The following is a 17,099-nucleotide window of genomic DNA, read 5'->3' as shown; positions in this document are numbered from 1 at the left end:
ACTTGGAGGGAACCCCTCACATCTGGGTCCATGGAGTTCATGAGGGTCTGGCATTTTCTGTAAGTTTTATCTCCCAAAATGATAAGTCTTTGTGACTTTTCTTTTCATGGAAAGCATGTAATGAAAGCTAAATGTGAACGCTTTGCCAAGTCCAGATACTCAGAATGGAAACCACTGTTTTATTTTATAGTTTTGTATAATAATACCTTTTTGTTAGGCTGCCTATTTTTTTTGCATGAAAACAATCTCAATCAAACCACGAAGAGTCAAAAATCCCAGGGATATTCATAATAATATAACTTAACATGAAGCTCACCTTTGAACCGGTCCGCCCCCTCCGACACAGAGAGCCAACAGAGCAGGCTGCACACTGTTCTACAATACACAGGGCTTTACTGAAGGGAGAGCTACTTGGATTCAATGCCAACACTGGATATTGATTCATTTAATTAATTCATCATTTCATGAATTTGCATACATTTCCAGAAAAGAAGTCAGAACATTGGATGAAGCCAGGTTCAAAATCCTCGTCTCATCTTGTTGACACAGTCAAAGGTTTAGGATATGTTATGTTTGGATTATGCATATCATGAAACAAGTTCAATGTGTTGTTTTGTTTAAATATGCAAATGAGGTAAACTTCATTCTGTAGAAATCACACAGACACCAATGGACAAAGTATAAACACCTAAATGTGTATTTGGGATGTAATGCTGTCCATCGGTTTGTTCAGTCAGACTTGCTTGCGTTAGCAGGAAGAGGCGGTTAGGTACCTTTCAACTGGCTGGAGTCTTTAGAAGAATGTGCTCACGCTGTATGGATTGCATTCACAAAAAAACTCCAAATATGGTATCATACTTTGCTTATTGATTCAGGGAACATCAAAGATGAAGATTGCTATCTGGGTATGATACCTGTAGATTGATAACAGGTGTAAACGGGCCTTAGTCAAGCTGCTCTGAATCACACACAGCTGGTTCACAACGCAGCTGCCAGTTTTATTAATTGGAACCGCATAATCAGCCGCTCTTAATGTCCTGTGTTTTATATTGTAATCTATTTTTACTTCATTCATTTATATTTTCTGTGTGTGTGTGTGTGTGTGTGTGTGTAGCACCTGGTAACTGTGTGCTGTAAAAAGAGCGATATAAATAAAGTTTTACTTCCTCCCATCTTTATACATCTTTAACTTATTTCAGCAGCCCGAAATATATCAAACTGATAATGCATGACTTTAGACATTCCTCTACAGAAAGCAATGCTTTTCTGTTTCACTTGTGAATTGTTTGTACGTTTCACTTGTGAATTGTTTGTACATTTCACAGAACTCTGGATTCAGACCATCAAACAGTCCCAACAGCATGTCGATCCATGCATGTGGTGCTCTGACTGATGGGCCTGGAACGCAGCCGTCTTCATTTCTTTAGTCTGGTCCTCAGCAGGTGGTCTGTGTCATGTCTCTGCAGTATCAACAGAGTCACAGCTCCTGCTCCTCCTCCTCCTCTTCCCTCTCTCTCCGTCTGCCGGTCGGTCGTGGCGCCCCTCCGTCTGCTCTGCGTCGGTCCTTTGGTGAGAAGAGGGTGTTTCTGGGAAGCTCTGTCCGGGCCCCAGCACCTGTCTGACGGTCACGTTCACCCTGGAGCTGTGGGTGTACCTGGAGCACGCGGCCCGGTCCTGCTCCGACAGCGGCTCCACCACAGAGCCGTCCTCCTGTAGGGGCGAGGGCGGGCCGCAGCCGTCCGTCTCCGACACCGGACCGCCCTGGGGTGCCGCTACGATGCGTGGGACAGCATGGTAGAGGAGGCGGCTCTGTCCCGACATCACCATCACGTCCCCGCTGTGCATGTACATAGCGGTGGGGGGGTCCTGTCTGCGGGTGCCTCCCAAAAGGAAGATAGCCGACGTCCCGAAACTATCAGAAAAGACAAGATGCTCGGTGAGGGTGTTGGGAGTATTTCCTGTAGTTAACCTGGCAATGAAGTCCTTTTCTGTCTCATATGGCAACGTCCAATAAAACATCACAAAACAAATGTGCTTGGCATTCTAAAAATCCTCTCCGCAGTGTTTGTTCTCCCCTCTTACCTGAAGGACAGCAGCGGTCGGCTGTGATCTAGCTCCGATTCGTCCACGTGGATTCCCAGAGACGAGTCGGATCGGTAGTAGTTGAGGATTCCCGCCTCTGCGTTGAAGCCCGGGAATCCACAGGCCGACGCTATCTGAGAGGACAGCGAGTGGAGGTCGGCTGGGAAAGGAGTGTGGTGGTTGGCGGAGTAAGTCTGTGAACGGAACAACAAAAGGAAACAGTTGAAAAGCAGCATGAGGAGATATGTTGGAACAGGCGGGGTCTATTATCTTTTACCAATGTGTCCCTCTTTGCAACAACTACAAGACTTTTGGCCAAATGTAAAAAAATAAATAAAAGCATCATCTCAAAAAGTGTAAGGGACAAAAACATCCTTAAATTTGCCAGAGTTTATGTGTCTATTTACTCCTGGTGGCCTTCATCACATGAACCTTCATGGCTTTTGACAATGACAGTGCTTAAACATAATTAGTTTGTTAAGAATTAAACTGTACAGGATAGAGCTGACTTTAAAAGTCTGTATTTCTTTACATTTCAGACTATTCTCTGCTTTTATTTTGAAGGCCAGTATTAGACAGATGAGATAATGAGAGAGAGATGCAACAGAAGTCATGGGTCATGGTCACCAGCTTAACCACTAAGCCAAATCAGTGCATTCCCTCACAAAGGAATTAGAATTTTTGTGATAAAAGGTCAAATGTAAATAATATGCTGATAAACTGTGTTTGTGATCAGAATATTGGTATTCATTTCTGCTCCTCTCACAGAGCAGGGGGGGGGGGGGTTGATTACCTTGGTATCCCAGTTGTAATGGTATCCCAGAGTGACCCAGCGCAGCCTGTCAAGTAGAGTCTTCGGTTGAGTCTTTCCAGAGGGAGGACAGCTGTGGGGATCAAACACAGCACACTTACAGAGACGGACTACACGGAGCCTTTGAGCTGCACCCGTTCAGTAGTGCACTTCGCGGACATTGTCTCAGTGTGGTGGACAGATTAATTTCTGGAACACAACTACAAATATCTCTTTATGTTACATCTCAACACAACAACAGCTAAGTGGCCCAGGCTTCAGGTCAGACAGATTCAGTCAGGAACGTCTCACCTGAGGCCATGAATGCTCTTGTCCCAGATGTCCTGGGTGTCAGAGGGAGACATGTGCATGTCCAGGTTGCAGACGTTGGGCTTCCGAGGGTAGATCTTCAGACACTGTCTGACCCAGGAGGGTTGGGAGCCCGGCAGGAACGGGTTGGAAATGAACATGAACCCTGAACAACACACAGCAGTGCAGTACTGGGTCAAAGACTAAACTCATTATCATACATGCTGTCTCACTGGAGCACTGTGGTGGGACAGCTGCCCGTCTCTCCTCCTGTCCTGCGTGTACCTGGGTAGCCCTGCAGGCCGAAGGCTCTCCAGTCTCTGACGGGCTGCAATCCAACCCTGGCAGCCTCCACGTCACTCACTCCACCAGGGTCCAGTGCAGCCGGGACTACCTGTCAATCACACGGACACGTGTACACACTGAAGTGGCAGCTTAAACAGAGACCCCTGTGAAATGTAATGCAACCCACTACAACCATGGTACCACAAATGCTTCATTTCCAAAAAAAAAAACGTGAAAACTTGCAGAGTCTGTGTCAGGGATGCTGATTAATTCCACTCTGTTACACTTCTATTTATAACCGTGTTTTTAAAATGCACTAAACTAACGTTCACAGTTCCGGGTTTCCGGTTAAACATTGGTCGGACGTGTCCTCACCTGGTCACTCGGTGCTCTTTTGGAGAAGTCGATGACATCGCTGAAATCTGGCGGAGGGTTTCTTCTCTTGTAAAACTTGAATATTTTTCGAAATGCATCTTCACCACCCTCCACCATGGAGGCCGCCATCTTGGCCATGACGTCATCGTCTTCTTCTTCTTTTTTTGGTGAGTCAACAACTCTATGGCGCATTACCGCCACCAGCTGGTACAGCGTGTTTCACTCATTCTAATGATAATAAAGAAGTAAAGAAAAGAATGGCCACCCACCTCCACCTCTTTAAGACTAAAAGCAGGGCCCTTCTCTCAGCCCTCAGTCAAACCCACACAGTGTGGAGGAGAAGATACTAAGTCATAATTATGAGAAAGTTTCTCATTATAATGACTTCCAGGATCTTTATTATTTTCATCACACTGGCAGAAATGGGCTTCCATGCATTCTTCTACTTTAACAAAAGCCTCTTGTATTTTCTTCACAGTAAATTCAAAATTATTTCCACTATTCCAAATTGCCCCGTCAGTCACATATACTACCTTGAGGTGGTCCATTGTTAGACAAAAGAAAATGACTTGAATGACTCTTCCATGTTAAAAATCCTTGATCCGTTTGTACATCGGGCCTCTAACCCCTCGTTCTATTAATAATCCCTCCTTCCACATCATATTATAAGCCTTCTTTATGTCAAAAAAGATGGTTTCTACTAAGGCTGGCAAGCACCTCACGATACGATATCTGATCAATCAGGTCAAACAGTTCAAGAGGATTTTTTAAACTGAAATGTATATCATTATTGAAGTTACAACGTTAGGATTAGATGTACATTTTGGTTGTGTACCGGCACATGTTGGAACAGAGGGAAACAAGGTTGCAGATAAACTTGCAAAAAGCATATTAAACCAAAATGATATTTTAAAAATTTGTTTTGGGAGATTAGAAGCAGAATCAGTAATACAGCACGGAATAATGGCATCCTGGCAGGAAATCCGAAATAATGACTCTAAAAGGGTAGAAATTGTAACAAAACTGAGACGTGAGTCAGAATCAGAAGTGATGGAGGTAAATGTAGAAAAGAAGATGTTACCTTGTTTATGATAAGCTCAGGACATCATTAAAAAAAGACAGTATGGGATAAATGTGAGATATACAACTGTAAAGAAACGGTTGAACATGTACTGATAGGTTCAGTGTGGAAGGAGGAAGGCTGAAGGGCAGAGTGGTAGATGAGGGAGGACAGTGGAGCATCAAAGGACTGTTAGAGACAGGGGACAAACAAGTTCAGGTTAAAAGGGCTTTACTTAAACACTGGAATGAAACGGGTTTAATATCCAGAATATAACTTCTATATGAAAACAGGGTTTTTATTTATAAGTAATACATTTAATATCGTGTTTAAATTACAATTGTCATAAAGTCATGATGTTACACACTTCGGTACACTAGGTGGCGACATGCATCTTAAACGGTGGTTTGTATACCGCCATTAAATCAAAGAAGAAGAAGACAAGGGCAAAACATGGCGGCGCCGACCAAGAAAGTGTTCGAGGTCTTCGTGTCTAAAGTACCATGGACTATAGCCGGCAGTAAGTCTATTTAATGGTTCAAATACGCATTGATATGTAGTGGCAGCGTGGTGTGCCAGCCTCAGTATTTGTACAAGGTTTGGCCTCTGTATGCAGCCTTGCCTTGCTACCACTGTCACCTTAGCTAGCTGTTAGCCTCTGCATGGGACGTGAATGCAGATAGCATAACGTGTTCCTGTTTGTTTCGCAGAGGAGATGAGGGAGTACTTTACACAGTTCGGCCCCGTGAAGAAGTGTCTGCTTCCATTTGTAAGTTGTTGTCACAGCATTAGAATGACTGAAGGACTCTTTATTTTCTTCTTCTGCCAAACCTGCTCATTCGTTGCTTTGTGTTTGTGTGTCGCTCCAGGATAAAGACTCCGGCTTCCACAGAGGCTTCTGCTGGGTGGGCTTCTCTACAGAGGAAGGGCTGAACAACGCGCTGCAGAAAGACCCGCACGTGCTGGAGGGAGCTAAGGTAAACCTACATGATGGTCAAAATGCAACAGCATCTCAATAAATTGAAGCATGTGAGGCTGGCAAGTATGTTCTTAGACACCATACTAAACATGACATGGTTCCAGTATGAGGCAGAACCTGAAACTCTTCACATTATCACACCATGTCTCATGTCCTTTTGCATTCCCCCGTTTGTTTGTTTTCAGCTGCAGGTTCAGAGGAACAGACGTCCGTTTGCAGGGCAGAGGTCAAACAGAGACGGAGAACAGGACTGAAGCTCCGTGATCCTGCTGTGCGGACGAGACCGACACACTCATGCTGCTGCTGTTGCCCGGCCCCAGCTCACTAAGACTGCGTTTGCTCCTGCTGCCTCAGCTGCTGGATATATGTGGGACATTTGGACCAGTACACCTGGGTTGGTGTATAGATCTCCATTCTGAAGAATGACCCAAGTGTGTTCCTCCTTCACCTTCAGTGACTGTGGGCCTGACCATGATTGCCATTGTTTGAATGTGCTGTGTAGTAGTAGTAGTAGTAGTAGTAATAATAATAATAGTCCTTATTGTCGTTGATAGTGTTGTACTTCCTGTAAGCATCCTGTCACAGTAAATAGCAGGTTAATGCCAACTTTATAAAACACCATTCACTGATCTCCAGTGTTGGAATCTACTGTGTCTTCTGTTGTGAGATAACCTGTACCGTAGTATTTCATTTAGTGGTTTTACTCGAGTACTTCCTTCACTACTGCCTTTTGGACACGACCAAACCATGGACAGTAGCTGGTGGAGCAGGTTGAGTGCTTGGCCACCAGGGGGCAGTAAACTCCTGCAGCGGTGGGGGAAGTACTCCAATCCCGAATTGAAAGTACTAATACCGTAGAAATACTCCATTACACTCCAAAGTAAAGGTCCTGCATTCCAAATCCTACTTAAAACATAAAAGTAAGTTTAATCAGGAAGAAGCAGAAGTAGTTGTGCAATGACAGATAAATATGATGAGGACATTATTACGGATGCAGTAATGTGTAAATGGCATCGGTGAAGGTGGAGCTAATTTACACGTTTTCTATTGGACAGCACCTATTGGTAGTTTAGATTATGGATTAGTCTGATGATTATGTTCTCGATTCATGAGAAATGATGTCACAAATTACCCAGAGCCCAAAGTGATGCGTTCACAATGCTTTGTCCAAACAAGTCTAAACATCAAAAGTCATCATGAAAAGATGACGAGATGTTCTGTCAATCGACTTATTGATGAACAGAATCTGTCGGGTAGTGTTCTTTTTAACAAAGCAGGTTTTATATGCACATCATATATTTTTATGCAAATGTATAGTTTGTTCAGTAAAAAGTAGGCAATGGATATCTGAACTGTGTAGAGTAGAAGTAGGCCTACAGTATACAAAATACTAAAGTCAAGTACTGTAGTAAATGTACTTGGTTACATTATATACTGCCAAACAGGCATTTAAATGTGTACATTTGAGCATTCCTCCCATGGTGCTCTGGTGTTGCCCACTGGTCTGGCTTCGAGAGAAAATCGTTTGACGTCAAGGTTTTGATGAGAAAATGAATATGTAGTATGTTCTTCGGTGGCGTCGGCTGCCGTGCAAGCTGCTGATTATCGTGGACCACAAACACCCTCTGCACGACGAGCTGATCAGGAGCACCTTGATCAGAGTCACCAGCTCCTCTACCTCACCAGAGACCGTCTGAGCCTGCTACAGTAGAAATGGTAGGTGGCCCAGAGGTTGGAGTAGTGGATTAGCAGCTTGAAGGTTGCTGGTTTCAATCCCTAGCCAGATAGCACAAAGATCTGGTAAAATAACAGTAATATTAGATGCAGGCTTGTGCTGTTGTGCCCTCATTTCTTTACAGTTTCTGGCAGTGTGTTGTGTTTGAGTGGGTTCACCCATGGGGATTAATGAGGTCATATTCTGTAAAAAAATATATCTTTTTGTGGAATTTAGCACAAGGATATAGAAAGTATGTATAGAGATGTCTAGAGAAAGATTACAAAAGCAATGGAAGGGGACATCTCACTTCTTTATCTCCATTGTCTTCTAATGAAAATACCTCATACTCTAGATATGTTCTTGTTATATATTATACTATAACATATGTTAACATATTGTGTTTGATATCCTATTCAATTATATCTTATATTGCCGTACTTCACAACATATATTAAGTTAAATCTTAAACTGTTATACGATAACTTTTTATTATGTACTGTATACTTGGTAAACTCAAAGCTTTAACACTACATGTCGTCATTCATCCATTCACACACATTCATACACTGATGACAGGGGCTACCATGCAAGGTTCACACACCACAGGCACACCTGCTCTACCTGTAGCATATGTTACTACACTACTGCACCTTATATGTCTCATATCCCACATCATAATGTAACATATTGTACTATATAATGTCAATATGTTACATTGAGACTATATGAATACAGACAAACACAGAGTACCATTGCTTAATCATATTATATATGACCTGATGTACATTGTTTACATAGACGTGTTGACTTTGCTGCTATCAATCACACCACCTCACTTTTATACATTTTGGTTTGTCCCCAAATGCTCTTCTATGATTTCTATATTTATTCTATTCTCATTTTAGCTTGTGTGGCATCTAATATTTATATATGTTACGTGCCATAGTTATATGTATTGATTTATGTCTTGGTGCTGCTGTAAATGCCATGGGGTCAAGAAAAGATGTGAAGGAGAGTTCATGAGGAGTTAGGAAAAGGTCTGCCAATGAAACTACAACGAATAAGGACTACAAAAAGAGCAACTAAAGCATGACCCCATTGGCACTGTCTGTTCATATTCATCACCATGAATCCCATTACTTTATGACTGCATGAGTATGATTGTTAAACCTGTGTAACATAAGCATATCGTTTGTTTTCATGGACGGCCGAAAGGGGCGTCACTTTAAATGCTGCCGCCGCATGGAATTGTGGGGCGGAATTATCTACTTTCCTTTCGTAAAGGAAGGTCCAGTGTTTCCTATGCTAAAGGAGCTAATAAAGGAAGCATTGAAGCACCTTTCCTTAGCATGTGGGTACATCCCAAGTCTCTTGGAAATGACAAATCAGAGACTTGGGATGTACCCTTAGTCCCTCCCACCAGACCAGGGATGCATGGAGAGAGGAAACGAAGAAATATGTTTTTTAGAGAAAAGTGACACCCTTTCCTTTTTTATCGTCACGTGAAGCGACGTCTGTTTCTGATGACCGCGGATCAGCTGATCACAGCTGGATCAGCTGTCAGCCGGCTTTAACAGCTGGAGAGACTTTGGAGAGTACAGAGTTTCTTGTCACCGCCCCCTGCTGCTGCCGCCTGCTCTCGTCCACTCAGTGTTGCTAACTCCTCGGTAAGGAAAGTAGCTATTGGCTGTCCTAAAAGTAGACGGTATAGTTTCCAGGCGAGAAGCATCTCGAACGAGCCCAATGTGGGTGACGCGTGTGAAAAACGTCATCGGGGTCCGCGGTTGACCGAAGTGTAGTTTTCTATCTATCATAAACAGCGACAATAGAGGTAGATATTGACACTATATCAGCGCATACACGCTGGCTGCACTGACGGACAACTTAAAGGCAACCTCTCTACACGTCAAAGTCTCGTGAGAGTGTCGGTATTAACTGTGAACGCAGCAGCCTTCGTCTCTCGCGGCACTACGTTAACCAGAATTCTTCGCGCTCAGGTCAAAAAGCTCTGAGGTCATAGCAGAAGGTAAATTGAAGACAGCGCGCGCGGTTCTCTGAATGAACCCCATGGGCACACAGGTAGGGTAACGTTCACGAGCTGTTTCACATGAAGCTGTTGCATAATGTGACATTGTGACTGCTAGTAGTTGCGTCCACTTCACCACGCGTGTTACCAAACGTACCGGTCTGTGCATGTGACGTTATACAAGTTGTCTTTGACTGATTCACTTCACAGGAACGGCTTTCATTTACTGTTTAATGTGCACGCCGAGTTGAAGAGGCGCTTCTGCTGATGTCTGACATGTATTCGGTACAATGTAACAACATACAGGTGTGTCTTCGCAAACAAGAAAAATTTCAATTGCCACATTTCTGAATGCAATATGGCGAACTGGTTTAAAGGGGCGTTCCACCACTTTGCACAGAAGTTTAGTGTACTCGTCATCACGGCTACGTGCTTCTCAAGTAAAACGGACCTCTGTGATGTCATTGGGACCCCCACAGCTTGGGTTTGAAGACCAGAACTTTATTACAGCAAGCTCGCATTACAAACAGGAGGTGTGGAGTTTGAAGGATAGAGAGGAAGGTTCTATTCAAGTGTAGGAATCAGTGCTTTTGGAACAAGTGATTTAAAGTCAGATGATACAGATGTGACACCGCTGCATGGATTTTCCACCATTCCTTTTTTTCCATTTTGTATCTTAAGTGTCGACCAACTTTGTGGAAATTACTCTTTAATTACAGGGGATGAGAAATGTGTCATATTATTTTTCACATGTCTTTCAAAACATTGTCAGGTGTGACAGACAGACATTTCGACAAAGATGCTTGACAAGAGGCTGTGACGTTAAACAGCAGATGAATGTGTGCACACGTGAATCATTAGGCTGGTTCGAGGTGAGCCGGTCCTGATCAGAACCGATCACCGGCGATCGGCACACAATGCATGCTGGGTAGATTTGTGTCCAACTTGATCCCGACTTGCTCTGACGCCATGAACCCGTGGTCAACGATGACCTCACGAGAGCGAGGCAGCCGCAGATGTTAGAGCCAGGCGCTGCAGTTGCTCTAAAATCTTGTGTCATTAATAATAACATTAATAATGAAGCTTATTTATAAAAAGACATCAAAGACAACAATGTAGAACAGAGAAACTAAGCATAAACATTTAACTATGTACAATATAAATGAACAGTTGGAGGAGTTGGAACAGCTTGTGTCCAGGGTGTGAAGGGTCTGCAGTGATCTTTCCTGCCCGTTTCCTCCTGAAGTCCACTGTCATCTCCACAGTTTTGAGCTTGTTCAGCTTACACGCACATTTCCACATAAATATATATTTTCAAACACAAATAAATCGTAACGAGGTCTGTAAACTACAAGTAGCCTACAGATCGGATCGAACAGGAAGTAACTGTTCCTGTTCCGATCGCCGGTGATCGATTCTGATCAGGACCGGCTCATCTTGAACCGGCCTATTAGATTAGCTGACACCAAAACGTTAAAAAGTTGTTTTCCCCTCCAGTGTGGGTGGGACATCATTTAGCTCTGTCTCGGGAGAGAAGCACCTGCACAAAATTCTCAAGTCCTACAAGTCTGGTCGGCAGACAGCAAAGTGAGATCCACAGTTTATATTTGTCTGTGTTTTTGTTAAAGCTCCATGTTCATTCTTCTTCCCATAGTTGCTCTGATGGCTGGTCACCTCCTCAAAGTCTCCTCTCTGGCCACAGCAGTGTTCGCCTCCTCCGGGTTCTACCTCTACAACAGACAGCTGAACCTCAATGACCTGAGTGTCGTCCGCTTTGGACGAGCCGCAGCCACCGTGAGTCACTGCACACCAGAATAGATCTTGTAACTAACAATTAGTTTAGCACACTCGGACCAATAAATGGCGATTCTATCTACATGTCAGCCATACATACAAGCCTAACTGAGCACTTTGTTAAAGTCCAGTGAAACAGAAGTTTTCCTTAGTGAAACAATATTTTCAAGTTAATATTTGTACAGTTACGAGAGATTTAGATCAAATCTTTTATTATTTCATTGGACCGTTAAAAAGTGGGCGGGCTTGTAGCGTGACACGGAGCTACAGAGGACTGACTGTTGACAAACACCTACCGTGTCTCTAAGAGTTGCAGATTGATTGGTGGATGTCATGATGTTATTGGTAAAAACCGGTTGGTCATGTTTTGTTTTACAGGAGGAAAATAAATAGATTTTTTTTTTTAGCTTTATTAATAATTTAGCTTTATTTTGATATAGAAGTGTACCTGTTGACTCCTCACTTCTTTACATGTCACTGCTCTGTTGTCTGCAGACGGTGGTCATCAGTTTGGACTATATGACTGCTTTCAGACATGTGGAATACGACACGGAGGAGTACTGGGCGCTCAGGTCCAAGGTAGGAGAACACTTTGTCATCGAGGTGGGGACACTTGCACTCAATCAACCGACTACAGCACAGCGTGGCGGCTGCACAAACTGCAGCTCGAAGAGCTCACTGGGGATGTTTCTTCTAACATTCTTCCCTGTTTACCAAGTAGCAAGGAACATTTTCAATTGTATTTGTATAGCCTATTCTCACAAATTTGCCTTATGGGGCTTTACAAACGAGACATTAGACATCCTCTGTCATTGGACCCCCCCCCTCCCCCAAAAAAACCCTATAACGGGGATAAAACAGTCAGCAGTAGTAGGAATGGTTGGGTTTGCGTAAGCAGTGAATGAACACAGCCGGTATGATCAGAGGGTGACCAGCTAACAGTGAGGCTGGCATCTGAAAGCACCAAACTAAACTATGAAAGTACTGAGAGCTGAACGCAGGGCCACACGTGTTGAACCAATCAGTTTAGATGAGGCTTGCTTTTAGGGAGGAGTCTATCTCTTGATGCGTGGCTATGCCTCCTATTTTGTGTTTTCTGATTTGTTAAGTACTCCAGCTGTTGTGTCGTCATGCTGGGTTTTAAATCCGAGCTCAGACCGATAGTTCACGACACCTCACAACTCGATCCCAACTGTGGGGAAACACTTGCAGCAGAATGGAGCTGTAAACACAACATTAACATATCGCCTCCAAATTGATGATTGAATTTGTTAGCATGCCGTTGCTTCATTAGACGTCCAGCAGACACAGAGAAACGCTTTGATTATTGTCGAGATGTGTTCGTGTCCGCCTGATGAAGGTAAGTCCAAACTTTCTTTTAGAAAATCTGTCTTTTGAGCTGCTAAATATTCTGCTGTGTTCTCTATCTCCAACTGTGTGTTAGACAGGGCTGTATGTAGAAAGCTATAGATTACATAAGCTATTGCTGACTCTGTTGACTGATATTGTGGCCAATTTGTACAACAGGACGTGTTATTTGGTTTTAACTCTCGATTATAAAATGGATGTGGCAAATACGGCTCGCTCAAAAATGTTGAGGTGTTGCTCTCCAGTTCTGTGGGTTATCAGTGAAGTGTATGAACTACACTGCAGAGGGAAGTCTCTTTTCACAGAGACCAATAGAGTGACAGCTGACTCGTGAACGGGTCTAACGTGCATCAGCAGGTCTGCGTTGTATACGTCTGTCGTATCAAAGGTCTATGATAATCTGCTCATGGGGCCCGTCTCCCGCGTCTCACTGCCTCTCGTTCTCCGCCACACGTTATCAGCAGAAACACTGATTCTTAATTGCGAGACAGTCTTCAACTACCAAGTGGAATAAGCGGCGCACTATCGTTCACCAAACACAAACACCTGCAGCAGCTGGAAGCGTGGTTGAGAGCGCTGAGAATAAACTCAAAACGGTAAAAGTGTCATGCCAGGAAATCCAAACAGAGATGGAGATTAACCTCGAGTAGACGTGAGATTGTCAGCGGCAGACATATTGTTAGAACATCCGTTTGTATAATTACTCATAGTCAAATCAACCAAACGGGATCATATTTTATAGGGGTAATCTCATTAGTAGGATGAAGGTAATAACGGTAAATGTCAGCTGGTGTGCATTGAGTGATCTGTGCTGGCGTTCGTTAAAAGGCCACAGCTCGGTCAGGTCCCCTCAGGAGACGGCTGCTGAAAGGTCAGAGACCAACTGCTCCCACCAAGATCTCCTCTGCAGCCAGAGAGCTGCGGTGAACCTTGAAGAGCAGGGTTCAGCATGGCTGGCAACACACACACACACACACACACACACACACACACACACACACACACACACACACACTAGGTGCAGCCCCCGGCGCCCTGCTGGTCAAGAGGACCCGTACATGCTGATTAGAATGAATGCATGGTGCGGCTTTAATCCAGAGAGGAGGCTCTCCTCCTCATTATTCTGAAGTCCTAGAGGTGAGGCCACCGTACAGCAGCTCCACTCTGGTTTAGTGTCTTTTCCCTGCGGTGTATTCTTCTGTCTGAACAGAGGAGGGAGATGACTGAGTCCAGCTCTTTACATATGATGGATGCTGGGATGAAGAGTTATGTGTTACACCAGAGGCCTTCAACAGGTGGTCCGCGACCCCTAGGGGGTCCGCGGAGGTACTGCAGGGGGGTCGTGAACTTTTTGGTTGATTAGACAATTTTTCTGAATATTTATTTCCCCCAATTTTTTTTTCCACAAATTTAAATGTCTTGAAATATACATTAACATCAATCCAACATATTGTAGCAAATAGATAAATGGAGGCAGAAGATGTTGTCTTTCAGTCAGAAATGCACACATTCAGCAACACACAGGAGCTCTCTCAAGCTGGCCACCGGTTCACTCACAGCACGAGACTAGCACACTAAGAGGACCCGCCTGAAAAACGTTGAAGACCGCTGTGTTACACCATCCATAACTTGCATGTGTAGCCATGGTAGCAGCTGAACCAGTGTCAACACATTACTGAGTAACATGCTGCAGTGGTGTAATAACTTTTCTGTTATGAGTTATGTAAGGGATACGAATTTAAAATTCCATGAACGGCATGTTTGTTGTCTTACCGCGAGTTAGATTTGAGATTGATATCAATTATTGATTCGTCAATACATCTTATTCTTAATAGAATTAACATCTCTCTAAAATCAAACCCTCATCACGGTCGTATCTATTGCAGAGCTGTTGTGTTACAGCAAATCCATTCATTCATTATATTGCCACACAATTAGATCTTTCTGATGAAAACATATGCATACATCGTACAACACAGAATTTAGAAAATGAAGAATTTGGGAAAAAATAAAAGGATATACAATCAATGTGTGGCAGTCAGTGTTGACATTGTGGCGGGCCCCCACAAATGCATCGACGTCCGGGAAACACTGCAGTGTTTGTGTCACCAGGGGCACGTTTGACTGCACAGTAAATGAGCTCTTGGTTGTGCGTCTCATCTTCCTGCTAGAGTGTCTCCCCGTGTTCGTCTCTCAGCAGAGCAGCCGAGCTGCTATTCAGCCTCTCATGAAGAGCTTCACTCAAAAGCCACTTAAGCAGCCAGTCTTCCAAGCTCATCAAAGGCTGCCCCGAGTGAACCGAGGGGCCATTCACAGCCAATTAGAACATGGGAGCACTCTCAAGTCTGCCAAATGAGTGGAGGAACATGCCCTGCAATGAGAGAACAGATGGACTGCTTTTTGTCCTCTGCACTAGCTAAGCTCTGCTGTGGGAAACGCTGTAGTAAACATTTGATAACCAGTAAGTGTGTGTGTGTGTGTTCTAGTTTTCCTTTTTTCTGTGCTCGTACATCTTTTTCAGTTTATTACTACTGACAATAGTATATTCAATTTACTCTTTATACTTTCCCCAGTGTTATAATTACTGTAGATATTTACAGTATTATTATTACTATAATTATTACTGATATAATTATTATTAGAAAATATTGTTAAAAACAAACTTTTAATTCACCACTTCCCCAAACCTGACAACCTCCCATCTGCCCATCAACAATATGTTTGTTAGCTTTTTTGTCATGACCATTATATCTTCTGCTTTTGTTCTCTTTTTGTTTATGTAATTGTTTTTTTATAATCACCCCCTCACACATCATCACTCTTTTCTCTCTTTTTTAGTATTTTTCTTTCTGTCGAAAACTCCTCTGCCAACAAAACATTGTGTGGATGGGAACTCTTTATGGTGACTCGAACTCTATTTAGGGCACTCTGTCGGTTCCCTCTGGAGGGGCGGCATGGGGAACAAAAGGCCGGGGCTGACTAAATATTTTGAATTGGCCTGTTTTCATTATTGTTATTGTCTGTTCTGTGAAATATATTATCTTTTATCTTGCAATAAGACAAAAAAGAGAAAAGAAGGAAAGACCATCATCTGACCATTTCTCCTAACAAAATAGTGAGCTGAGCTGAGTGCGTTAAAGTTTTACTGTCACTGTTTGTATCCAGCGTTAGCTTAGCTGGCTGATGTTAGCTTAGCTATATGTTGCCAAGTGATATGGCAGCATGTGTTTGTGTTTGTCAGCTGAGTGAGGCTGGCATACTGTGTATAACGTTTTCGTTTTGGTGTCAAAGTTGAGGGAAGCAGCACTGTAGCATTCATGGCAAAGTCACAAATATCACCTGAAACACAAACATAGCTAGCATTAGCAACTCAACGTAGCTAATGTCAAATAGTAACATGCCGAGTGCCGATGTATTCCTTCAACAACAATGTAACCTTAAAATCCAGTCTCTCTATCCCTTTGTTGGGATTATTTTTGGGAAGACCTTCGTGTCAAGAGAGTATTCAGATTGGAGCTGAAGTCATTCGTCTTCATTAATGTATAAAAATTGTGGAATATTTGAATTTTTTATTTTTTTTTTAAAGCTGACGCTACACTGCATTGCTCACTCATACATGAATTCAGGTCAAAACTTGGGGAAATCCCTGCTCTTTTATACAATGTTGCTACGAAAGCAAACATAAAATGTGCAGTACCTGATCCGTCCCAATTGCTCGATCCGTTTCGCGCATGTGTGGGCGCTTCTACCCAGTATGCCTTGCGTGAGGACCCGGACAAATTAACAAATGTTAATATTAGTGCATGGGGCACCACCCTGAGATCAGGGACCAATAACCAAACTATAAATTAAATCTCAAAATTGGTGTTCACTCAAAATGGGAATAGTACTATTATAGTAAGGTACTATTCCACATTCAGAGTGGGGGGGTGTCCATGTCCAGTTTCTATTATTATGTCCACCGGAGACAAAAAAATGTGCTCGCAGCAGTTAGCAGCTAACCTTCAGCAACCGAGAATGGCGGCGAATTGGGGGGACAAGGTCCAGGAGCCCTTTATACTTTGAGCAGAGAATGAGATCAACCGTCACATAACAGGGACCGTATGAACGGATGCAAGTTGCTGCCCAATGCGTATATTAGACGCCGACGCTGTTGTTTTACACGTCCGGCCTCTTTTGCCCCGGTAATGCCGGCGTGCTCTCTGAAACCACAGACTAGGGCAGCAATATGCTGATGTGTTTCAGTGTGAACAAGCAAATCCAGCGCAACCGTGGATCTTCTTTGCGGCAGTGTGAAAGGGGCTTTTGTCTTAC

At 43.4% G+C, this 17,099-nt stretch overlaps 3 protein-coding genes across 4 annotated transcripts in view; 2 read left to right on the top strand and 1 right to left on the bottom strand.

Moving 5' to 3' along the window:
• Positions 1-430: 430 nt before the first annotated feature.
• On the bottom strand, positions 431-3,983 carry alkbh1 (alkB homolog 1, histone H2A dioxygenase). Its single transcript, XM_076108113.1, has 6 exons — positions 3,842-3,983; positions 3,467-3,575; positions 3,185-3,347; positions 2,876-2,966; positions 2,083-2,276; positions 431-1,912 (listed from the first exon to the last, which is right to left on the bottom strand). Exons 1-6 carry the CDS (start codon positions 3,977-3,979, stop codon positions 1,453-1,455), a joined length of 1,155 nt encoding a protein of 384 aa, XP_075964228.1. The 5' UTR covers positions 3,980-3,983; the 3' UTR covers positions 431-1,452.
• A 1,350-nt stretch (positions 3,984-5,333) lies between these two features.
• slirp (SRA stem-loop interacting RNA binding protein) lies at positions 5,334-6,515 on the top strand. Its single transcript, XM_076107856.1, has 4 exons — positions 5,334-5,421; positions 5,612-5,670; positions 5,771-5,878; positions 6,066-6,515. The coding sequence occupies exons 1-4, from the start codon at positions 5,355-5,357 to the stop codon at positions 6,132-6,134; spliced, it is 303 nt and encodes a 100-aa protein (XP_075963971.1). The 5' UTR covers positions 5,334-5,354; the 3' UTR covers positions 6,135-6,515.
• A 2,411-nt stretch (positions 6,516-8,926) lies between these two features.
• Positions 8,927-17,099, top strand: part of adck1 (aarF domain containing kinase 1) — a 60,432-nt gene continuing 52,259 nt past the window's right edge. The window contains exons 1-3 of one of the 2 annotated variants that reach the window (XM_076108111.1): positions 8,927-9,264; positions 11,278-11,417; positions 11,913-11,996. In XM_076108111.1, coding sequence (XP_075964226.1) covers positions 11,286-11,417; positions 11,913-11,996 — 216 coding nt within the window. In that variant the 5' untranslated portion in view covers positions 8,927-9,264; positions 11,278-11,285. Of the gene's footprint in view, positions 9,265-9,343; positions 9,677-11,277; positions 11,418-11,912; positions 11,997-17,099 lie in introns of those variants that run through there. The other variant, XM_076108110.1, reaches the window with a different exon arrangement.

The sequence above is a fragment of the Anarhichas minor genome, unplaced genomic scaffold, assembly GCF_050575085.1.
Source record: "Anarhichas minor isolate MPS153535 unplaced genomic scaffold, ASM5057508v1 ptg000040l, whole genome shotgun sequence".
Lineage (NCBI taxonomy): Eukaryota > Metazoa > Chordata > Actinopteri > Perciformes > Anarhichadidae > Anarhichas > Anarhichas minor.
The sequence above is the reverse complement of the archived record's forward strand: the minus strand, read 5'-3'. Positions and strand labels throughout refer to the sequence as shown.